This window comes from Apteryx rowi, unplaced genomic scaffold (assembly GCF_003343035.1).
Source record: "Apteryx rowi isolate R43461 unplaced genomic scaffold, aptRow1 scaffold_979, whole genome shotgun sequence".
NCBI classification, from domain to species: domain Eukaryota; kingdom Metazoa; phylum Chordata; class Aves; order Apterygiformes; family Apterygidae; genus Apteryx; species Apteryx rowi.
The window spans coordinates 144864-169935 of NW_020451292.1; the positions used below are offsets into that span (position 1 = coordinate 144864).

General features: G+C 39.2%; 2 protein-coding genes across 2 annotated transcripts in view; one reads left to right on the plus strand and one right to left on the minus strand.

Moving 5' to 3' along the window:
* The window catches only part of LOC112960569 (ADP/ATP translocase 3), a 3821-nt gene extending 696 nt beyond the window's left edge, over positions 1 to 3125 (plus strand). Inside the window, exons 2-4 of the mRNA XM_026054966.1 lie at positions 583 to 1069; positions 1855 to 1995; positions 2484 to 3125. Of these exons, the coding sequence (XP_025910751.1) occupies positions 583 to 1069; positions 1855 to 1995; positions 2484 to 2641 (786 nt within the window). The 3' untranslated portion in view covers positions 2642 to 3125. The remainder of the gene's footprint in view (positions 1 to 582; positions 1070 to 1854; positions 1996 to 2483) is intronic.
* A 1504-nt stretch (positions 3126 to 4629) lies between these two features.
* On the minus strand, positions 4630 to 21318 carry LOC112960570 (granulocyte-macrophage colony-stimulating factor receptor subunit alpha-like). The gene is made up of 12 exons (XM_026054967.1): positions 21208 to 21318; positions 20407 to 20524; positions 20102 to 20235; positions 18882 to 19002; positions 15916 to 16045; positions 15649 to 15824; positions 14363 to 14502; positions 11302 to 11340; positions 10231 to 10360; positions 9494 to 9587; positions 8788 to 8869; positions 4630 to 5956 (listed from the first exon to the last, which is right to left on the minus strand). The coding sequence occupies exons 1-12, from the start codon at positions 21226 to 21228 to the stop codon at positions 5888 to 5890; spliced, it is 1254 nt and encodes a 417-aa protein (XP_025910752.1). The 5' UTR covers positions 21229 to 21318; the 3' UTR covers positions 4630 to 5887.
* Between the last annotated feature and the right edge of the window lie 3754 nt (positions 21319 to 25072).

The window sequence follows — 25072 nt, forward strand, 5'->3', positions numbered from 1 at the left end:
CCCCGCGGCCCAAGGTGACTCGCGTGACCTTCGCTGTAGCCGGAGCAGGCCCGGCGCCGCCCTGGGGGGGGGCCGCGGCCGGCACCGGGCAGCTTTAYCCCCCTCCACCCGGCCCCCGGCAGGGGCTCCTCGCTCTCCTGCCCTCACTCGCCCTATGCCTGCAGCTGTATCTCGTTGCCGCCCCTGAACTGTTACGGAGCCGGAGGTAATTTTAGGCTGTTTTCCCGTCTTTGGGGCGATAGAAGGCCGCTTTTATCGAGGGAGTCTTTCCTTCTACGTCCTCTCTCTCATGTAGAAATCAGGCTTTTAGCTCTTGAGTTAATTTGCCCTCTGGTCTTGACTAAAATGCGAATAAATGGTGGTTCTTTTTAGTCTCCCCTTTGAATGACCCCAGTTCTTGAGTTTCTTGGAAATTTGCCATTACAGCTGGTTTGTTACAGTAAACAGGCTTAGTCTCCATAGAAAGCTGCTATCAGGAGTTCAAGCTTAGTGACTCTTTGTTTTGTAGTATAAACAGASCTAAGCTTTGTTGTCTGCAGGCCTACCAAGCCATACAATGAAAATAAGTATTTTCATTTGCAGGTACAACATGCAAGTAAACAAATTGCTGCTGATAAGCAGTACAAGGGTATCATCGATTGTGTAGTGCGTATACCGAAGGAACAAGGAGTGCTGTCCTTCTGGCGTGGAAACTTGGCAAATGTCATCAGATACTTCCCAACTCAAGCCCTCAACTTTGCCTTCAAGGATAAGTATAAGCAGGTGTTCTTAGGAGGAGTAGACAAGCACACTCAATTCTGGAGGTATTTTGCTGGTAACCTGGCTTCTGGTGGTGCAGCTGGAGCCACTTCCCTCTGCTTTGTCTACCCCTTGGATTTTGCAAGAACCCGTTTGGCTGCTGATGTCGGAAAAGCTGGTGCAGACAGAGAATTCTCTGGTCTGGGAGACTGTCTAGTCAAAATTACCAAGTCTGATGGTCTGCGTGGCTTGTACCAAGGGTTCAATGTCTCTGTCCAGGGTATCATCATCTATAGAGCAGCCTACTTTGGAATCTATGATACAGCAAAAGGTAAACTTGAGAAGGGAGCTGATGATAAACCTCTTTGCAGGATGTGTCTTTGTACTGCCCATTTTTTGTRTGTCTGTCTTTAACAGATATGTCTGTTCTTGTGTGTCACTGTCTATAGTAACTATAGTTCATGTGAGTGGGAAGGTGGAAGGGTTATTGCCAGTGCCAATGTCAGTGACGCTGCATTGCTGAAGGCAAAATTTTGGTGTGTGTTAGTGGCAGCAGGCTACTTCCAAATGATCTTCTTTTTCTACTTGTTCTTAAAAGCAGGTGTTTTTCCTAATGTCAGTAATGCATTTTAGTAATCATACACAATTTTTATAAGATCTTTTTTGTTCAGTGCATTACTGTAGTTATATTAGACTAATCAAAGTTTTCAGCAAAATGGGATTAAGCAGTTYTACCAAAACACTTGTTGATCTTGATATTAGGGCCTAGTGTCACTAATACAAACTTAGTTTAATATAAATCACACAATGTAATTTTTAGTGACATTTATTTCTTAAAATAGGAAGTAGCTTTTTCTCTTGCCAGTCTGAAAAGAATCCTGGTATCTGAATGTTACGTACTTTGATTACTGAGAATAAAATCATGTGACTAGTCTTGAGATGTTTATGTTGTTTCAGTAAGTTTAAAATAGTCTTGTTGCATGAAGTGCCTTGTTGCAACTTCAAACTATAGCTTTACAATGTTTTGTCATAGTTCTTATAGTAGCTGTCCTCCAGTGCACTCACTGAATGAAGAGGAGGTGTAAGATAAAAAGCTAATTAGTTTCTTTATTGCAGGCATGCTCCCAGATCCCAGAAATACTCATATTGTTATCAGTTGGATGATTGCACAGACAGTGACTGCTGTGGCTGGTGTGGTCTCGTATCCTTTTGATACAGTGCGGCGTAGGATGATGATGCAGTCAGGACGCAAAGGAGGTAGGCTGTTAATTTGTGCAGTTCTTAAGCAGCATTAACAAGATGAAGATTTTTCTTGTCATCCATCAGCAGTTAGTTATCATTAAGCTGACTTAAGCTCTATTGTGTGGACAACTCCAGTAGGGCTCATAACTTGTGTTGTGACACAGTACTTGAGAGTACTTGTGCTGAAAACTTTTCTTTATAGAGTGTGTAGCATGCACTGGGGAAAAGGAGTTGCCTGTTTGTAATGACAAATTATATGCAATTAGGTAACAATATAATTGCCAAAAGAAAGTTTAATAATGTATTCTTATTGTATGACTTAACTCGTAATAAGTAGGCAAGAGGATTGGCAGCTTTTCTGTTGCCTGAAAGAGTGTTGTTTAACAGCCTTAAATGTGGTTTGGCATGCCACAAGGTAGCTGGTAAAGTGAAATGGGACTGTTGATAGAAACATTTCACATACAATTATAGAAGTAAAATTATTCTTTGCTCTTTTTCTACAGCTGATATCATGTATTCTGGAACAATTGACTGCTGGCGGAAGATTGCAAGGGATGAGGGAGGAAAAGCGTTCTTCAAGGGTGCATGGTCTAATGTTCTCAGAGGCATGGGGGGTGCTTTTGTGCTTGTGCTGTATGATGAATTCAAGAAAGTCATTTAAAAACAGCCTGACTAGAATTGGAAATCAAGTTGAGCAGATCATGTAGAATAACTACCATTATGGACCATTGACCTTCAAGAAATTCCTGTGAGTCTTATTTATCGAGGCCAGATATTTGTAGATGGGGCTAGAAACTGGCATAAGGGACCGATCTGTTTCTTGGTGACCTGCATGGGGACACTGAAACTGGCAATTCAGCATAATTTTTTTTTTCCAGCAATGAGAAATCGGTGACATTGGTTCTGGGTCCAAAATGGCTGGGTCCAGTTCAGGCAGAAAAAATTGCTTGCCTGTGGATCAGTCCCCAGTTTCAAGTCCCATCTTCTAGGACCATAAAATTGTATTTGAAAGTACTTGCTAACAAATCATGTTTTTTCCACTTGTACTGAAGCACTATGTACCATTTTGCACAGCTGAACATCTAGTGATTATGTTCTTAAATTGGGGCATTCTGCTGTAAAACAATAAACATACTTACTCTGTCTGTGCTGAAATTATTACATCTAAGCTTTGGGAAAGCCTCTTCTGGTTGAAAATTTGTTTCAGATAATGGTTTCTCTGATACACCTACACTGCACTACAGCAGAATAAGCTTAATTTTTTTTTAATAATTGAATGTGAGATCTTTATGGCAGGGGGAAGCATGGGTTGTAATAATAGAAACCACTCCTTTGTGCCCGATAGTGTATGATAGGCTGCTGCAAGTGGCTTTTTGCATGATTCTTGCTCTGATTTGCAACTTGTCATGTAATGTAAAATGAGGGTTTTCTCTATTGTAGTACTAGAAGGGTAACCCAAAGTCCCAAGGGTAGTCAGAAAATGAGTTAATAATGCTCTTGCCCTTAGTAAAACAGCATAAAATTAAATACTAAAATGAAAATTAATAAGCACCACAGCATTCATGCAAAAACCCAGAAACCTTGTGAAATGCCTTCAACTCCTAAGTAATACATCTCTGCTGTACTGTTGCTGCTATTTGGAAATGCTGATTGTGCCCTTCAAGACCTTATTTGGACTGATCTCTAGCAGCAGTGAGTACCTTCATGGAAGGTGAATTTAAAATAAAAGTTCATTCCAAAAGATGAAGTTGACTGGTGGGAAGAGGGGGAATATGTATGCTTCTGTTAGCTGTAAAATATGCATAAAGATAGGTCAGCCTTCAATTTTCACTTATTAGTTGTTAAGTTCTAGTCTGAAGACTAAAGGTAGGCTGAACAGTTTCTCATACTGCTATCTGGGATATAGTAATACCTMTGTGCTGTTCTCTATATGTATATAATCTTCCTTTTGTACTTTATATTATACAAAGACATGTTTCCTTAAGCAACTAGGTAGGGGGACCTGTAAAGGAAAACAAAGTGTTCATCTTCCAGTTGTGTTAAACAACAAACAAAAAGCCTCTACATCTGTGTGTGGAGGGAAAAAAAAAAAGTTGTGTAAGTCACTGAGGCTGACTGAGCTGTCCAAGGGTTTTTGTGTGCCTTCTGAGGTTGCTACTCAAGATGAGGTATTTAAATTAACTACTCTTTGCTTTGGCTGATAATTATCTTCCTCTCCAACATGATGTTCCTTTCACTATTGCACAAGCACTGCTTTCAGCATCCTTATGAATGTAAGTACATAGCTACRTTGTATACAGGCTAATAGGAAGCTTTATGTACCTACTGCAAGCAATCCTTAAGTGTTTTTATCTTGTTCAATGATGTGGTGTGGGTAGGTCATTTGATACTGATCTTGCCAATCAAGCTGCTCAGTTGTAATTATGCTGATTTGGGGGGGCTAAGGGTTGTATCTGTATAAATATGTCACTCGGTTTTATTTTCTGTGTATGAAAGGTGGAATTTCAAGCTATTTTCTATGGCTTGAAAGGTGGAAATAAGGGCAGAACACCTTGTGTAACCTTTCATAATGTATGGTGGCCCCAGCTTTGTGAGAAAGAATCAAACTTGGCAATGACATGAGCAGCCCCTGAAAGGGGGGGAATGAGATTTTTTTTTTTCATGCCCCCTCAACCTTCTCCAGAATTAGTTTTAAACAGGAAAAAATAAGAAATCAATGTAAATGTGGGTTGTTTAAGTGGAACTGCATTTTTTACCTCTGCTGTGCATTTCAGCATGTACTACTTGGTGTTCTTCATTTTTTCAAGGATATGATTTCCCTTAGTCATGCAGCAGCAATTTTCAGTGTGTGATTATGCAGTGTGGGAACATAAGAGGCAAACAATAAATGAGACTTTTTAAAAAAGCTTTTGTTTTCTGCCTTACTGAAACAATTATTTGGTGAAATGTATTTATTTTTAAAAAAATAAAACAGAAAAAGATGTGATTTTTTTAAAAGAAAATGCTGGCATCTAAAGTCTATATTCTACTATCAGAAAACAAGGAAATATGAGCTGTACAGTTGGAAGGGAATGAAATGCATCAGTGTGAGGAATCTTTAAATATAAAAYTTGTAAGTCAGTTTTAGTAACTGATTTTCTGGCAAATGTGTTATATTGGGTTTACTGAAGACTTTCTAACATGATTTATGTTAATTAAGTCCATATTAATATTGCAGAAGTTCACATTTGCATTGAAATAGTGGGATCTTGAAATGACTATTTCGYGACCCAGTATTAATAGTTATTTTTTGGAAAGTGTCTTTTTTTGTTTCGCATTTCAGTTTTGCAGAAAGGACAAACTTTTTTGAGTATTTTGTGACAGTTTGGTACTGCTGATCAAGCAAGGTTGAAGGGCAGTTTTGAATACAGATTTTTGAATAGCTAGTTTCTGCTTCAGAAAATACCATAATGGATATAGAAAAATGATAAGCCGGGAAAACAACTTTAGTGGGTCATTCTCAATGGTTTCATACAGGACAATCCCGTGCCTTTTTTTTTTTTAAGATCAGAGGAAAGAGAAACAGCAATGAGAAAGGGAAATCATAAATTTTAGCTGTGTTGTGGATGAGGCGCCTTGTCTTACATATTTGAAGAAAATCTCAGTAAGGTTTAAGCAAGGCTTGATGGTATGCATTTGCAGAAATGCTTAGCTGCCAGATGTGTTTTTGAACAAAGGGAAAAGAGCAAATCTTCCTGTTTATTACTTGGTCCCTTTTAAGTAGATTTTAATGGAAAAGAGTTTTATAAGTTGTTCATTTCTAGCTTGGATTGTGAAGAACACACTGAATATTCCTAAATTGTCAGGAAGATGCATGATTTTCATTTAGCTGAGGAATGCAAGTGCTTTGCTTTTCCTTTTTGGAAAGTTAAGTCATCTCTTCAACCATAATAATGTCTTCAGTGGAACCTTTTTTTGGTAGATTTACATATTCTTTCTAAGGAGAGAGAAAAATGCATCAGTCTTTAACATGCAATATGCTRCAGATTTACTGTTTGTGACCTGAGAGGCCATTTAGAAGAAATATTGGATATACTAGTACCCAAGGCACCCAGTCTTGCTATTCTGATATATAAGAAACACTTGGAAAAACAGGAGATTGACGCAACTTCAGGACAATGAGGATTATTTTACCTTTAACCTGTATAATCAATGCTAGCTATTTGTATCAGTTGAAGGAGGAAAAAAGTGAATTTAAATGCCTAACAACTTCAGTAACTGAGACAGTGGAAGAAGAAATTTCTTCTCTGTAAGCTCTTCCATATTGCCTGATTTTTCGCTACATGGACATAAACTAGACTACAGCCTGAGTAAAACATTTTGGTTGCTGTCATAGAGTTTTACTTGGCTAACATGTTAAAAGGTTCAGTAAATCTTACACTGGAGTAGTGCAAGATCATAGTACTGATACAGGAATACTGGAAGAATTGTTCACTGAGGCTCAAAACAGTGGAGGAGAGATGTATAAAAAGTGGGGAGAGAGAGAGAGAGAATGTACTAAAAAAGCAAGACCTGCTCTCATGTTGAGGGTTTGTTACAGAGCGTTGGACCAAGGTGTCTTGGTGGAGGTGGGGGGAGTTGCCTGGGGAACCTGCAGACTGGTCACTGCTGCAGGACTTTACTAGTCATGGGAACTTGCACCACTTGGGCGTTTGTTGAGGAAAATACTGTCTGCACACAGAATGTGTCCTGCAAGTTCTTGGAATTTATGTAATATAGAAGGTGAAGAAAAGATGTCAGACTTAATTCTGAGTGGAAGAACTGCTTGAGGATGTGAAAACACTTGGGGATGAGAGACCACAAAGCAAAAGAAGATTGCAAAAATAAAATGATGGATTAAAGGAATAGAGGCATCAATGAACTGAGTGAATGGTTAATATGATCTTATCCAAAGCAAATAAAAAAAAAGGGGGGCAGTTATTTAACAAACACGTTAAAGATATAAGTGCGAACTCAGTGCAGAAAGTTTAGGGTTATAAATCATAAGTTTTGCAATTATTTAAGGAAAAAGCATTATTGTAAATGAGAAAGAAGAGAAATAATGAGAAATTCTGGAAGATTATCATAGTAGTGACAAAATCGGGAAGTGCAAGCTTCAGAAAGTTGCAACTGGCAAAGGACCTTCAAAGTTTTGAAATAGGTCATAAATATATCAGCAGTAGCTGGAAGTGTTAGGGAGATGGAGTCTGGTAGGGGAGAAGGACAGCTCTGTAGAGGTAATACATTTTTGCTTTCATACCCACTTTAAAGGATCACAGCATTCAGGTATCTTTAACACATTATCTTAGTGGACAAGGGGTAAGAAACTAGGTTAAAATAAGGTAATGAATGAGCTAGAAATTGTTGAGGTGTATTAGATTCACACACTGTCTTCACACTGCCAGTTTGCAGGTATGAACCTGAGCAGAGGTCACTGCTTGAACACTGACAGTTGCTATTGGACAGTTACTGCCTGCGTGGAAGTGCTCCTGCCAGTTCATGAAACTATATCCACAAAGACTTCTGGGTTGAGTGGAGTGACTTGCATAATTTTGGTAGTATATGTACAGTAATTTGGAAGAATAAACCCTCCTAGTTTAGTAAAAATATACAGTCTAGAGGGTCTGCAATTTTTGGACTGCTTACTACTTTTCTAGCAATTACCATTTAATAACTTGATAGAATATGACATGCTGCCATAGCTCTTGCTGACTGTCATGAGGTGAGATATCAGGTATTTATGACTTTAAAAAGGTGTGTGAGAAAACTCATCCAAGCTGTATTGCTCTCTTTTTATTAAAACCAAAGATGGTACATGTGTGAGGTCAATTTGTTGGTATAGATACCAAAACTGAGAGTTTCAATCAGTAATAATAGCTTTGAGGATTCTTAGTAAAGGATTGAAGGAAAATTTCTCTGTCACTTTTAAAAGCCTCTTAAGAGTTTTGTTGCCCACTGGAATATTGCAGGCAATAAAAGCTAGCATGATCTGTTTAATGTTAAAAAGATAAAAATCTTTGCTTTAACCAGCTAATACAAAGCATTCTACTGCTATGCAGAGACAATGCAAACTGTTTTTAGCACCAGTCTTCAAACGGACCAATTAGAAGAATAGCAAGAAAAATGAATCATTTGAAGTCTAGGTATCATGACAGGTGAAGAACAATTAAAGAATTTAGGTTTTGTTGATAGTGTTCAAGTATGTAGGACTGTAAACAAGAAAGGAATAAGGATAAGAAATGGTTATATATTCAGGAAAAAACTTTCTAAAAGTAAGGACAATTGAGCATTAGAATAGACCACCTATTACAGAATAGACACCTGTAAGAATTAGTGGTGAAGTTGGACAAAACATTAAAAAGCTGCTGAGATTCTTTCCAGCCCTGTTTTCCATGCTTCAATTAAAAAAAAAAAAAAAAAAAAATTAAAGGGGTATAGGTCAGGATTATAAAACATATATTCACATTGTATTATCAATATTAACAAACATTAGTGGCAAATGTTTCTTCACTTTGGTGTTTTTCAAAATAGAAATGACAACCTAGTGAAACTGGTACACACAGAAATTATCAATCTTAGTTAAAATGATTACTCTGTCCTTAATATATGGCTACAAATGCATACAGGATAATCACTAGTCTCAGCACTGCCATGAAAACATTTCTAGTTTTAAACCAACATACTTCTCACAAGTTTTTAATGGACAAAATGCAACTCTTGTTTTTGTATGCCAATTTTTCTGGCCCATGGTGGGTTAACAAATACAACTAAATTGAAAAGAAGAGGTACCTGGGTATCTTCATCAGTTAATATGTTAAATTTGTCTCTTGGCTGTGGAATGGGAGAACATATTCTTTTGAAGCTGCAGTACCTTCGGGTACAAAACAGAATTTTGAATAAATTAAAACATTGGGAATACAACATGCAAAAATATCTGTTGTTCTTTAAGGACATTTCTTTCAAGACTGAACATGTATTGCTTGACAAATCACTTTGAGAAGAAGGAAAGTATCTTAAATGGTGACTGGTGAGTAACTATTCTTGTGCTTATTACTTGGGTAACTACACTTTCTTTTGTGATTAGAGTCACAATAAATGACTTTTAAAAATAATCGGTTTCAATAAATCACACAAAATATATCACTTTCTTCCACCCCAAGTGAGAAATTTTATTAAAATAATGACACATTTGTCCTGATTTCCTATTGTTTGGTAGTATGTGAAACTAATGACTTCAAAGCAATGTGGATGTTAAATGCTTAAAAGTAAAAACAAAAATGTTTTGTTCTTGTAGGATATGGTTTGCATCACTTATTAACTTTAATTCCTTTCCCCCTGTTTTACTGTAGCTATTTTGCATGCTCAATGCCAGCCAAAACAATACTGGTGGTAATAATTCATGACACCGGTAATAACTGGGTACTTTTAGTTTTTGGAAGTATGGAGAATGCTTATGTGTTTCATAGAAATAGCTATCTTACTAAGGTTGATCTACCTTTTGCAAAGAAAGGATTGGAGCAATGTTACAGAGATTGTTCCAAGTGCTATCAGAACTAAAATCACAAAAATAAAATCATCTTTCCCTTGACCTGAAACACACAAGAGAGAAAAATCATAGCATGGCAAAAAACTACTTCCGTGACTGGTAGTAATTAATGCTGATTTCATATAACTTCTTGAATAATCTGAAGAACTTTGACTTGGTGTCTTACAGAACCTTGACAAAAAGTTCAGGTATGCTCAGTATATTTTAAAACATAAACACTTTAAACTCAATTTAAATTCCACAAAAGGAGAAACAAGATCATAAAACATAAGATTCTTGGAAAAATAGGAGAGATGGTGAGGCTATGAAAAGAATGTTGATGAGAAAAAAGGAGAAAAGGAATAGCCAGAAGGAAGAGAATGATATCCATGACAAAATCTTCAGAGACTGAGAGGTAACAACAAAACTGTCAAAAGACAATAGTGGATCTGTCTCAGGCTGTACCTATAACCCTAGCATCTGAGTACCTACTGCTTTTACAAACACAACTAATCAAAGACTCGTATCAACCTCCATCACCATACTATTTAGGCATTTCCTCTATGTTAATAACTTCCATCCTGTTCCTTCCATGTCAGTGGGTAGGAATTAAGATTTTGTTCATATCTGTGAATGTGAGAGAGAAAGGGAGGTGAACATGGTAACACTGAAAAAGAATCTAAATGAAAAGAATATCGTGTACTTACCAAACTCAATGGGTTCACTCCATTCTCCCCAGTTTGAGTTTACAAAACAGTGTTTTCCACGTGCTCTGATTTTCAGAATATATATTTTTTTAACATTGAAATTTTGAAATTCATATCTGTAGTTCCTTACCTAAAATCAAAGCAATTAAACTGAGTATTTCACCTCATATGCAAGTGTTAATAAAATTCAGGTTTTAATTTCCTGATCCAAGTTCTATAGAAAAGTAATTGTATGATTTAGCAGGTATCTTGTGGTTAGRTGTTCTTCTCCCCAAGTTTGAAAGCATGAAAAATTAGCTCATCCTACCATAGAATCTTTCTGTTTTGAAGCTGTAAATCCTCTATTAGGTCTTGAATTTAATCTCTTACACTTTAAAGATGCTTTGTTCCTGTCCTTCTTTATGGAGCCTGAAGAACAGAAGGACAGAAAGCTGAAACTAGAGAAACACCCTGTAAGTTTACCTTAAAACCCTTACAAGGATCAATGATGCAAAGCACCTGGATGGTGTCTGTCTTTGCTAAACAAACTGTTTTTGAGACAGTCCACTAGCAGATATGTGCCATCTGGTCTCATGATAGTTTCATACAAAATCTGGAGTCTGCTAAGCCTAGGATGCTTTCAGGGCTGAGAGGACTGCACATTTGTAAGGGGGTGCCTGCAGTTGATTCTCAAAGATTTTGAAAATCACTACATTTCCTCTCTCTAGCTGTCCTAAACTACAATGGTATTTTTCCACCATCAACTACAAGAAAGAGAATGAAGAAAGAGAATGTTTCCAATTTTTCATTAAACAAAGTGTAACATCTAACCTTAATCAAAATGTTTTTGTGAAATAAATGAAAAATATGGAGCTTTGTAGAATGCATAGAAAATTCTGCCTAGTGTAGTATACTAAAGGAGTATATTCAAGAAGCTTACCTGTAAAGATACCACAGGGCATGTCTTTCCAAGTTCTTCTTGCTATATTGGTACCAAAACTATAGATCTAGAAGTAACTATATTCTATATGATGGTAACCTATATGCTCTACAGGACAAAAGTGCAATTTTTTGTAGAACAAGAAAACTTACTCTTACAGGAGGATCCATCTTCTCTTCTTTGGGCTCATCCTGAAAACCAAATGCAAATCTTCATTTTTATGATTTTCTTATCAGATAACCAAATTTTTTTTCTCTTTTATACTCTGTTTCTTGCTTATAATGATATAAGTAATTTTCAACTGAAAAATTCAATTGGCAATTCTGCTCCAATAATGTCTCAGAATGTATCATTTTACTTAGAGTTCTGGCTTTGTCCATTTCATTTTGGAAAAGAAAGAAAAAATAAATGATTTGTCAATGGTTGTGTGAAGCTACATTTGCCTCTGAAGGTGCATGTACACTATTGTCCAGTGGAAATATATGCAAATTATCCAAGCAGTCAAATTATCCTTCAAACATAGCAGATCTCTAAGGTATTGATTTCACAGTAGTTTGATAATAGGTGCCAGAAAATTAATGTGAACAACAAATTTCCTTTCCTTCCAAACTCAGTTAAAGCCTCTATTATAGATCTGAGTGATGTATACTCAGAGTTTTCCCAAAATACTGTGAAGAGTTATACATCCCATACAGTCAAGATTTATTTGACTTGAACAAAACATAGACCTGGATCAAAGAACCTGAAAAATGTGAAAGATCTAAGACAGGAGCAAGAAAGCATGGGTGCAAAATGAGCAAACAAAATCACCAGCAGTGGTTTTAATAAGGATCCCAGAAGCCATTGAAAGGCTGAGGTCCTGGAAACATTTATCACATGTAATCTCAGAAGGATAGCTGGCATTATGGAAAAGTCAAAAAGATATTATTGAAAGGAAAGTCTCATTTCAAAAAATACATCCACCTTGTTTGATGCCTTACAAATTAGACCTTAGTATTTCCCCATAACTATTTGTCTGCTGAGTTCTTTCAACTTTGGACATGGGTGGAAGTCATCATCCTGTACTGCAGGCAGCGCGGGTGCATTGAGTTACCTAAACTTAGGTATGTAGTGCCATTTTAGCTGCTACAGGGCATCCTGCCTTGCTTCGGATGACCGCTCCAGAAAGATATGTGTCATATCTGCTGTCCCGGGGCAACTACATCAGGCCAGAGCATTTTAAGGGGCACGGGGCACCTACATGTGCTCAGCTGAAGGGAGTCCTAGATATGCATTGACTGCAGTGGGTGACTAGCCTGTATGTAGACACCTACATCTGTGTGGTTTAATATGTGAGGTGAATTTCACACCTGCATGTAGGAGTCTTATTCTAAAACTGAATCCCTTCTAAACATTTTGGTGAGATGAATCCCTCCCATTCTGACTGCTGCACAGGAAAGAAGGTAACATATATTTCTTTATTTCTTTATTTCTTTAAAAGGAAATATACTTTTATCATATTGCATTAGTCATATGTTACAGCCTATATCTTTATGTAAAACTTTCTAAGTACTACACACAAGATCTTACCATCATATTATACTAGCCAAAGGCAAAACTATGAACACTGCGATTGCTCCTTGAAATAGCTACAAAGGTAGATACCATGAATACATATAAGATACACAATCCAGACAATCCAAATTGTCTGTGGTGTGTAAGCTGCAGACTTTGAGTATATTCATGAGATTTAATGATGTATTAGTCCATTGTAATTGTATGTTTATGTTTAGACCTTAATTGGTCTTTCCTATATGGTTTTTGTATTAGAAAAACTGAAGGAATTGCCATTACAGTAAGCAATATGGCTGTGGCCGGGAAGCAGGGTAAGCAGAGAGTCCTTATTTGTCAGAAAGTAGGCATCATCCACATGCGCAAATCATATAATGGTAAAACAGATATCCCAGAGATAGGGAGGCAGAATGCTAATTCTTGTCCCCATGTCAACTTTGTGGACTTTAAGAAATTTCCTGGCCTGACTCCTACAGCTCCCAGAACAAAGCAGGCTTTCAACTTTTTGTTCTTTTGTCTATTAAAATAAGGTCTTTTAGGCACTGAGATTCGTGGAGGAGGATTTGACACCTCAGTCTACCTGCTCTGTTGTACTTGATGGAAACTAGTCATAGCTATGGTGAAGTGACATRCTTTGTATTGTCCTGCACTTTTCTTATGATTACTGTAGTAATTTGGTAATTAAATTGGTAGTGCTGTGCATATAGAGTAGGATAAATCCCAGTTTGCTTTTGGTATTTATGCAGTAAGTGTTTACATCTGAGTTGGTCATCTTAGATTTCTCTTAGAATCATCATCAGAAAGAATCATTTTAAGGACACAATTTGTCTGTCATCTACCTTAGAATGAGATGAACAGCGCTTCATCTGACTGCACGGAGCATGCARGGTAACTAGCTGAAAAGTAAACATATCCATTGCTGATGGCTATGCTGGGGTTGTGTAACATTTCCCCTGAGTTGCTGGTGTATTCAGTTTTTCAGAAGAGTGGCTTCTGTTTCAACGCTAATTTCAAAAAGGAGGTTTTGGCGGACATTGTGTGGAAAAATGGGGACTGGCATGGCCTGAGCAGGCTCCAAGGGAAGGACATCGTCTGAAGGAAGGCTGCCAAAGCATGTCAGATTGCTGGAGGGGTGATGGGATAGAGGTGTGGAAGCAGAGAGAAAAAAACAGTCCCATGTGTTGAAATTCAGAGGCACCTGTGAGCTTTCCAGTGTCTGCAAAATGCCTGCAAAGTCACTGACGCTGAGCTTCCTCTAGGAACCAGCTAAAATGTGACAGGACTTGGACGGTGCTTGAGGCTGCAGCAAGGGCAGCGCTCTCGTTCCTGATCCCGCGCTGCCATCATGTGGCCATTTGACACGATTCTGTGGAAACGACACTGGCTTCAATCTGCTCTCGGTCGTTGAGTTTCTCTGTACTGTCTGAGAACTAGCTGAACACAGTATAAATTTGACCAGCTGAAACACCCCTCATAATCATATCCTGCTCTCCTCTGCTTTTCTGCTTTGCATCACTCATTATTTTGAAATGAGGTAATGAGTGGAGAACACCACAGCCTATGAGACAGAAGTTAATAAATGAAGGAAACAAAAATTTGCTTGTTATGTGCATGCATGTATGTAGGTATAGTGCCAAATAAAATTCAATAAATGTTTTTTACCTTATTTTGTATGTTAATTTCATATTGAAAACAATTTTTATTTTCCACATGACTTGTAAGGGGTTCTTGCCATTCAATTATGCAACCCTGTGGATAACCAGTACAACTGGCAGTGACATTTAATGGAGGAGTGAGTCTTTCTGGAATGAAATGAAATGATTAGTGTAGACATGGTCAATAATCAGCTCCAATTCATGTGTTCATAGTAAAATACATCAGAATTTGAGGCAACTTGTGTACAGCTATGTGTTACTGATGTTAACCCATATCATCTGGTAAACAGGAGTAAAATTCAGTAGCAAAACTAGGCAATGTAACACTTCAGGTGCTGGACATCTGAAGCAACTGAAATTCATGTAAAAAAGGCATGAAGGCATTTGTGTAATTCAGCAATACAATCAGCACGGTGTCATTTTCTTCTGTGTCTAAATTTCATATTGACAATGCAGGTCTCCATAGAAAAAAGTATGGAGGTTATATATATATTGTAGTATTTACCTAGAAGATAAAATCATATGAATATGAGTGCCCAGAATGTAGCTGTCTATATGTGAACCAGGTGTCTAAACATTATAGTCAGTGGAGACCTCGTCGGTGCTGCTCATGATGTCTAAGTCAGCTCAGCTAAACACCTCACTAGGCTTTATAGTCTGTATTGACTACTGGCAGGATTCAGTTGCTTGAACATAGATGTCTCCTGGGGCGCCTAGAAGGGCACTGGTCTCTCACCAGACCTGGGCTACATCTGCAAGCCTTGTGTAAGTCCTGAATGTCTTACTGTGTCTCCAGTGGCACTAGAGGCATATTTTTAGGCATCTGAATCCAGCCCTAAACCTGTCTGAGAGCTTAAACACCTAGCTCACATATAGGTATCTACATATTTAACTAAAATAGTCTTAATTTGCAAGCTCCCTCTGGTTTTAGGACACTTCGATCTTGTGGCTCTCAGAGAAGCAAGGAGTTATGGGATGGTGGAAGAGCCCATCAGCTTGATAATGCAATTAGAAACCTGGCCTTGAAAGTTTAATCTTTTCATTTCATCACTTGGTTTACATGGATATGTTCACATCGCTTCTCTGAGCTGTTATTTCAGGCTGCCTCTGCATTTGTTTTAGTCCATTTTTGGAATGATATTTTTTTCAGCTATCACAAACCAAAACTGTCCTGCAGTGTAAAATCCTCTAATAGCTACAGACTTCATTTTACTTTTTTTTTTCTCTTCAGAAGTTAATTCTCCACTTCTTTTTTATATACCAAAAATAAAATAAAAATTTTTACTTACTTACCAATTGTATACAGTTCAATGTACTCATCATGGAACYGGATCAGGGAGTCTTTGCTAGAGCCATTCACCATGAAGTAAGTAGTAGTATCTTTTATCATCACATTTTGGAATTGACATCCTGTGTGTCTCCCATTTTCATCTTTAACATAAAGCTCACATTCCCTCTCTTCTTCTTCTCTGTGCACAGCAAGGTGTTTTAGTTAATGCATGCAGTGTCATGTGTTGAATCAGAATTCAGAATTCCCCAGAGTCAAGCAGACCTACTCACCCTGAGTTCTGCCAGTAGAGAAAATATTGGGTATCACCTGGAGCATCCCTGCCCGCATGCCAAGTGCAGTTCATAAGGGAGACATTGTAAATCACACAGGAGAAATTTGTAATGGCTGTCCCGGGCATGCCTGCAAATAGAGGAATGTCGCATGTCCCCTTGCTCCAAGCCGGAAGATCTCRGCATCCACTTATGTATTTTAGGCACCTGTGACTTCAGCTGATTATTGCATGGGTTTAGGAATGATGTGCTTCATTTTAGGTAGCATAACTGGAAGTTGTTTGTGTTGTGTTCAGTACAGATTTTGTTTCATTGTTTAGATGCTGAAGGCATAGTTAAGATTAAATCAGCTAGACTAAAGTCCAAGGAAACCTGTACTTCTCTAATACAGATTGACACCAACACTGGCTGCTCCTGTGCTTTGATATGTCCCATATGTGGAGTCAGGAGAGAATTTGGGAGGAAACGAGGGGGGGCACAAAGGAGAAACAGTAGGTGACAGACAAAGCATACCACCCTTTTGCAACATGAGTAACAAACTAGCTGGTGAAGGCTGGAAAGTTTTATGCAGTTGCGGGGCAGAGGAGGGAGTGATATGAAGGTATTGTGGTCCGCCCCTGACCACAAAGGGTTGCACACCAAAAAATTTGCTGATCACGACTAAGTGTTGACCCGTAGTGCCTCTAGCCTCATTATCCCTGATTACCATATTAAAAAACACCCTTTGCTGCATAACGCTATGTAAATAAGGGGGCATACCCCACAGCAATCGCGCAAATGGCAATCTGGCCAATGAAGTATGACTGCTGCGGTTCCACATCCCGCCTTCGGCAACTATAAAACAGAGGACAGCCCACTAAAGTTTTCGGAAGGGAAGAAGACTGAACCCCCGACCTGTTCACTGGAGATTGCTGACGAGCGAGCCTCCTTCTCCCTCCCCCAAACAGGGACGCCTCTTTGGTAAGACTTGCGCCTCCGACAAGGTTGGATGTTACCCAGGAAAATATATTATTATTGAAAGCGCTTAATTCTTCGTTTGAGGTCAAAGAAAGAAAATTTGTAGCAGCAAGTGCATTTTTCAAGGGCAATTCTGAACCTGTTCTGTCTGTCACTTTAATCTACAGCTTTGCGAAACCGACTCAGGGAAAGTCCTCGAACAAGGGGCTCTGGGGGGCAAGCCTTAATTACCAAGATAAGGCAGGGCCTTTCTTCCCTCCCTTCCCACGACACCATGTAGTTTCCCAGTTGTTCCAGTTCAAAATGAAATGCTCGTGTCACATCACTGAGAAATGCAGTATCTCCCTTTTAGCCTTCTGGCCCCTATAATAGGCTCTGCGTCCCTGCAAGATGTAGCTCAGCTCTCTGTGGCCTCTGTGGGAAGAGTCAGGAGCCTAACTGAGGCCTCCAGAGAGGAACAGAAACTYGAGTGCAAAGCTGTGTGTAGTGGCCAAAGGAAACTGAGAAAACTCGACTCTCACCCCATTTTGGCTACCTCTGAACAGTGAAACCTGGGAACGATTACAGCATTCACATAGGTAAAGCAAGGCATATTCGCCGTGAACAGCATCCTTAGTGCTACAGAGAGATACATTTCTCCTTTTGGGATTAGCATTTAGAAAACTTCTCCTGACCTGCTTATACGCTTTGTTTAAAAAACAGACTTTTAAAAGCAAGATGGGACTCGTTGTCCCCTCTGATCAAATAGCCCAGCAGTTAGAAGTTTCTGCCATGGGAAGGAAATGGCTTTATCACTTCCTTTTCTGGAGCATGTTCAAACAGGAAACTCATGTTCTTCAGAAGCTCCCTCACCCCTGGGTTGTACAGTCATATTCAGCCTCATTGTCTCTTTTCCTTCAGTAAATTTTCTGGCTTTTTTTGCAGCATGCCACAACACCAATGAAAAGATAGAGACTTCCTATGCTACTGCCTCCAGTCTTCCACAGCACCCAATACTGAGGCTGCTCTTGTGGAAGCAAGGTTGGGTTTCTCATGGGGAACTTGCACACTAGGCCCGTTATGGAAAAATGTCAAAAGCAAAGGGTTTTAAAAGGCAATGTCCTGTCTTGCATTTTGAGGAGCACCATGAGAATGATTCCTTTGTCAAGTCTCAAGAACGAGATGAGTAGGGGAATACTGTCTCTACCTGGGTATGAGTGAGCTGCTAATCTTGTCACYTCTGACAAGTGTGAAATACTCCAGTTATGCACAGCAGCAGAATCACTGATGACTGGGCAACTTCAGTGGAGAAAACTGAGAGGGAAATGGAAAATGGGCCATTAAAACCTCAACTTTGGAATTATGACTCTAGGATCTGCCTAAATCTCGCTTGGAATAACTCACAAATGGGGCAGGCTCAGAATATATTTGCAAACAATTATCTTGGTTCAATGGGTGTGCACCAGCTGAGGGAACTCGAGGTCTCTGTGTGCCTGGGACAGATCAGGAGATTACTACCTTCAGTTTGCTGCTAGCTGCTTATCACCAGCATTTCATTTCCTCTCTCCTCCTCCCATTCGACTGGTTTAACTGATCTCTTCCCTCTGCCTTTAGCTAGCTCTGTGATCTGAGTCCTGACAAACTCACCAACAGTCCAGCAGAAAAACATTTACTAGAGCTGTAGGTGCTACCATCTTAATTTCTGGCAGTCAGATCAGTTATTTGAACCCACACCTAAACCACAGTTACTCAGTGTCATTTTGGAGCCCTAGTGTGAAAGAGAATAACACAATTACTGATATATATGTACTAATGCATCTCTTGCAGAACTGTAGAAACATTTGTTACAGAGCCAATAATTTTAGCATATATATTTATATTTATTTATAATTTTTTTGAAAAAAAAAAAACACTTTTAAAACCAAGGGAAGTAGCTAACTACTGTATAAAGAATTGTTTTCTGAGCCATTTTTTTTTACCCTTAAAAGATTTCAAATGGAGAAGATCTTACCCAAACCATAAAGCATTACCTCCAGGGCAAAATGCGCAGCTTTTTGAGATATTTGTGTTTGGTACTTCAATGGTAAAGACTGCCCCATTGTGGATAGGCAGCTTTACCTCCTTTGGAAAGTGGCATGGTGCACTCTCCACCTGAAAAACAACACATTGATGTTTTATTTCTCTGTTTTTCCTCTGCTGTGTTAAATGATACTGGCTCTGGAAGTACAGGTTAGCAACTCAACTCCCAGGGCCAAAATCCAGTTTATATATGAGTGTATTAGGCTTATGAGCTAACTCTCTCCTTTACCAGTTGAGGGTAATGTAGGATGTAGCTGAGTGATGACTCAAAAAAGCATAACTACGCAAAAAGTTTTCCAGCTCAGGAGTTAGATGCTAAAGTAGTGTGCTAATATTAGGGAAAGCTAATAATACACAAATGGCATAACAGAAGATGGTTAATAAAAGGGGGAAACAATATGGAATTAAAATCAGAGGATCCTAGACAAAGGGAAATAGAAGATTCCACACAGATACATCCTCATCTGATGTCCCCTATGGTTAAGAAAGATAGTCTATTGCATTATGCTTATAGTCTTCAATAAAAGTGCAATGCATTATTGTAATACATTTTTCTAATTAAARCATGTGCTTTGCTGAGATGAATAATCCCTCTCTCTTGAGCTCCCTACTTTTGTCTCTGGGTGGTGTGGACTTATAACATGACCTACTCTAGAAGCATGACCTAGTTTACTGAGAACCAGTGTGTGAAGAATCTAAGATACTAAACATGCATAACAGTATTTGGGGAATTCACTTTTCATTTGAAGGGTCTCTCTTGCTCTCTTAGATTCTTGTACTCTGTCACCCTTGCGTAATTGTCGCAGTTTGATAGTCTGATCCATACAGCTCAGTCACTGGGGAAAATTCTCTAGGTGTCTCACTTAGTCTTACTCTCCTTTATTTCAGCAGCTAAATTCCTATTTCATGCTTCAGCTTAGTTGCAGTTCAGGCTATAGCCTTCTTTCCACTTTGGTCCCCACAGTTTTCTGATACACACAGGATGCTCCTGTTACAGTGAGTGCATGCTAGCACTTGCAGCTTTCTGCAGTTCCCAGACAGGTCAAACTGTAGAGTGCAAACAACCACTAATCAGAATTTACTTGTAACTGATTCATTTTTTCACAGTAAATGAAATCTATAAAAGGTAAAGAAAGAGGTGTCATTTATCCTCAATAAATAGCAGGTTTACCTTTTTCTGTATAGAAGTCTTATTTGTGGCCACAGTACAAGTGTACTCAGAGAAATTCATGCTGCTCTCCCAAGACAGTTCCATTTTTCTCCAGTTCAATATCAAGTTTGTAATAGGTGATTCTTGGGTCTCTACTGAAAATGTTATAGAATATTTTCAGTAAGGATATACTGTTGTTTTTGTTCAGTGCAGAGGCTAGTATCTGGCAGGCCTAAGATAATTGGCAGATTAATTACAAATATCCCTGATAAGTGAGAAATGAAACCCTGTTTCTCAAACTATTGTTGCAAAAACATTTTACTCACACTTCATACAATAGGTATCAGCATGCAAGGGATGAAATAGAGTCATCCACCAAATCACGCGAATAAGTCCAGGAGTATCAACCATCTTTTCTTCTCTGGAAAGAGACAAGAAGGAAGCCTTCAGGGGGAAAAAAAAAAAAAAAAAGATGATGCCAAAGTGTATTTGGCTTTCTGGAAAGCTTCATTTATGTTTGGTATATGTATATAATTTCTCAGTACTTTTTTATCTTTGCTGTATAAAAGACTTATTAACTTTTGTATCTTATTTTCTGTTCCCCTCTACTGAGTTTCTTTGATTTGGATGTCCTTTTTCCTAAAGGCATTTTGTAAGCAGTAACCAGATCTTACTCCTGGCCATGCTTCTCTTGCCTACTTGCTTCTTTTTTTGTCTCTTACAGACTGTGTGACTATTACTTCTGGTGAAGCATTGCAGAGATCATGTGTGGGAGATGCAGCCTCTCCTTGTGGGCTGTGAGGATATAGGAGAGAGTTGGCACTGGGGTCTTGTTCTACAAGGTAGTTCGTGGCTGTGCTTTCATGAGTTGTCCTTCTCTAGCTCAGACCCACTGGTGGGATTTAAGACACTCTTCTTTTCACAGGTTTTCCTACTGCTTATGCCAAATGGCTCTCCACTTTTTAAACTGGATTCTCTCTTTCTCTCTCTCTTTTTAGATATTTACCCCCCACATCCCAGAATGGTCTGCTTCAAATGCTGAACTTATTGTTGCAATGTCAGAAACTTAGGAGTCAGATGTTACAGAGCATTTTAGGGAATTTAAATTAATGAAGAAGTGTGAGTACCTGCAAAGGATAATTCCACATTCATTCATGTGGCGTGGAAGTCTGCCCAGAGCTAGTCAAACACTGGCATCAGCTCCTGACAGAGCTGGTATCTGGAGCTTAGGTATCATTTTTTTCTCTTCTCAGAGGAAGTTAAAACTCTTTGGACATGATTTCTCTTCTCCTAGTGCTTGTTTTTCTGTTCCTTTCTACGTGAAGAAGCAACACTGATTAATGAAATTTTTTGTTCTAATATATGCTAGTAGTCTAATTTCCTAGTAGTAATTTTCTTGACTGCAGGTATTTTTAAGGTTAATTCTAAGGTTGTGAGGTAAATTCTTACAAACACAGGAAAAAAAGAAATATAGCTATATTTTGTTAATTTACTGTCCTTCTACATTAATTTATATAGCCATTTCAAGAGAACTGATTCCAGATTGACTCCATTTGTGATGTGAACCAAAACCCAGCTAGACTCTCAAAGCAAGCTGAAGTCTTGCTTATTTCCACATGGCACATCACATTTCGTACAAAATGACTTAATATGATCTGTCCATCCCGGTCTCTAAGAATCAAGCTGGGATGGAAAGTGATGAAGGGGTTGCAGCAGAGACAGACTCTTCACTGAAGCCTAATGTTTCTCTGTTTATCTCTGCAGTATCAATCTTTTCTTTGTAAATCATCATGTTACAACAAGGATGTGGCCACAGCTGCTGGGAAGTGATACTGAAGAATCTTTAGTGCAGACAATACAGAGGACTGGCACTGAAATGCTCTGTGAGATATTGGGCTCAACAATTATTTCCACTTTCCCATGCTATCAGTAATCTCCCCAGCATTGTACATAGGAACCTGGAGTGCTCTGTCCATTTTCTCTGCCCCTTTTCATATAAATAAATTTTTCTCCCTCTTCTGTCTTCTGTTCAGTCACTCAATCTTTTTTCCTTCCTTTCATCATCCTATTTTCCTTTTTAGGCTTTTGCTTTTCCTTTTCTCTCCTGACTATTTCCTTCCCTCCATTTTCTTTGCTTCATCTTTCTTGTCTTCTCCAGCTGTCTGCCCTCATGGCTCCTGTCAAAATCACCCSCAAGTTTTGAACGCATGACAACACCCCCAAACCGCGAGTGTACTCCATATTTTATCATGGAAGCGCTCATCTGTAGCACTGCCAAAGAGACTTCATCCTACCTAGAGAAGTGCTTGCTGTCAGCATTGCTTCCAGGCTCTGGACATGACATCGGGTTTGCAGTGGAAAGAGCAGGGCCTGTAAAATTCACTTTCCTTTCCAGAAAGAGTAGTTCCATCCACCCCAGCACTCAGGGCATTTGATTCCCGATGGATATGTGTTTCATGATTGACTGACTTTTAAAATGAATCATACATGAAGGAGTCAGTGTCGGGTTGTGCCTCCATTCCTTAGCTGAATATGCCAACATACAGCCAGGTCCCCCTGGCCTCTCTCTGGCCTGCCGACAGGACAAGAGGCAGAGGAGCTGTGTCGAGCCTTAAGCCACCTGCCTGGCCCATCTGTGCCTGGTGGCCAAGCAAATGGCTCCACCACCGCATCCGTAGGAGCTGCATGCCTCCGGGGCCTCCACCCTCTCCCAGACTGGTATTTTGCAGACAGACTCAGTCAAACTTTCTCCGCTCTGAACAGACCTCAGTACTGAAGGTGTCAAAAGGAAAGCATAGCCGTGTCAGATTTATTTGGAGGAACAGGCCAATATAAACACAAATATACTTGCATAAGTGGTGTTTCCTTATATACTGTTGATACAGAAAATAATATAAAAACAATTAGTATGAGATCTATGAGGATGAACACTCCCATCCTTAACTCTCTCTTTGTTTCTGCTCTGCTCCTTCCCTTTTTTTCTCCTGGCCAGCCTCACAGATGTCTTGGTTTCTCAGCATGTGTCTACACTGCTAAATGGGGGAGGGCCATAGAGGGAACTCAAGCACCTGGTTTTCCACAATCTTTAATTTTTAGCTCACTCCCTAGCTCAATTTCAAATTATTCTACCTAGATCTCTTCATGACAGATTTGCTATAAAGCTAATCTCTCCACCTAAGCTATGTGGCTGTGAGCCAGCCAGTGCTGCTCAGCCTGGGAGCCATGGATCTGTTCCTGGCTTTCTTCTATTTAGAGGTATGGGCATGGCCCATTATGTTTAATTTTTCTTGACTATGTCCTCCTTTTTCACTAGCAAAATCTTATCAAAGACGATGTTTAAATTACTGCCAAACTTTTTATCTAATGTTGCCAGAAATTATATGTTTTATACAGCAGCAATGAGCATATCCCTGGTAAACTGGATGCTTTTGCAATATACTAGCAAACATGTGCCTGTTTGGTCTTTTGTAGACAGACATGGTCAAACTCCAATCTGCTCTGGAATGATCTGAGTCATAAATGTGCCAGAAGGAAAATACAGCCATGTTTAAAGGTTGTGACATACCTATAGTAGTTTCCACAGCAAATATGCATAAAAAGTCTGACTTAAACACTTTAATTTGTTACCCTGCAAATCTGTACAGTTTATTGTCTTTGCTTGCAGCCTGTGAGTACAGGAAGCAGCCTGTACCAAGAGACGTTACCTGAGACCAAGATTCCTTGCTTCTAATTCCCCACTTTGCTAGTGACTTTATTTTCTTGGGTGGCTCTGGAGAAGCTACTTCTGCCCATTACAGACTTCCAGAAATAAGAACTGGAATTTCCCTCAAAGGGTAGTATGAGGATAAACTGAAGCTTATAAATTGCGGGCATATGGAGAGCACCGTATACACGCACCATATACTTGTACCTGGGAAGGAACGACCCCATGCAGTAGTACACATGGGGGGGTTGACCTGCTGGAAAGCAGTTCTTCAGAGAAGGACATGGGGTCCTGGTGGACAACAAGTTGACTACGAGCCAGCAATGTGCCCTTGCAGCAAAGACAGCAAATGGTATCCTGGGCTGCATTAGACAGAGTGTTGCCAGCAGGTCAAGGGAGGTGATCTTTCCCTTCTACTCCTGTTGAGGCCACATCTGGAGTGCTGTGTCCAGTTCTGGGCTCCCCAGTACAAGAGAGACATGGACATATGGGAATGATTTCAGTAAAGGGCCATGAAGGTGATTAAGGGAGTGGAGCATCTCTCATATTGGGAGCAGCTGAGAGCTCTAGGACTGTCTAGCCTGGAGAAAAGAAGGCTCAGGAGGGTCTTCTCGATGCCTATAAATATCTGAAAGGGGAGTAAAGAAAACTGAGCCAGACTCTTTTCAGTGGCATCCAGTGAAAAGAGGTAAACTGAAACACAGGAAATGCAACTTAAACATAAGAAAAACTTTTTTACTGCAAGGGTGGTCAAACACTGCAACAGATGCCCAGAGAGGCTGTGGAATCTCTTGGAGATATTCAGAATCCAGACAGACACAGTCCTGGGCAACCTGCTCTAGTTGACCCTGCTTTGACCAGGAGGTGTTGGACTAGAAGGTCTCCAGAGGTACCTTCCAACTTCAGCAATTCTGTGGTTTACTCTTTTACAAGCAATAGTAATCCACATATTTCTAGTTAGATTAATTTTTAGAAAGGAGACAGAAAATAGCATTTCTTTCAGTTATTGCAAAATAAATGTCAGATAACAAATGTCTAATAGAGCAACAGACATGAGAGACATTTCATAGTCTTCCTTGATTCTTGCAGAAAGCTCTGAAATTTTTATAGAGATTTACATTGTTTATCAAATAGGCTAATGCATCATCAAAATTTTAATATTCTTAAACAAGAAGTCAGTCCAATTTTGGAAAGTGTGCTAGTATGAGTGGACCTAATAAGCCATTACAAATATTTGTATTATGCACCAAATCTTCCATGTCACAAGAAACAAGCAACAAACAACAACA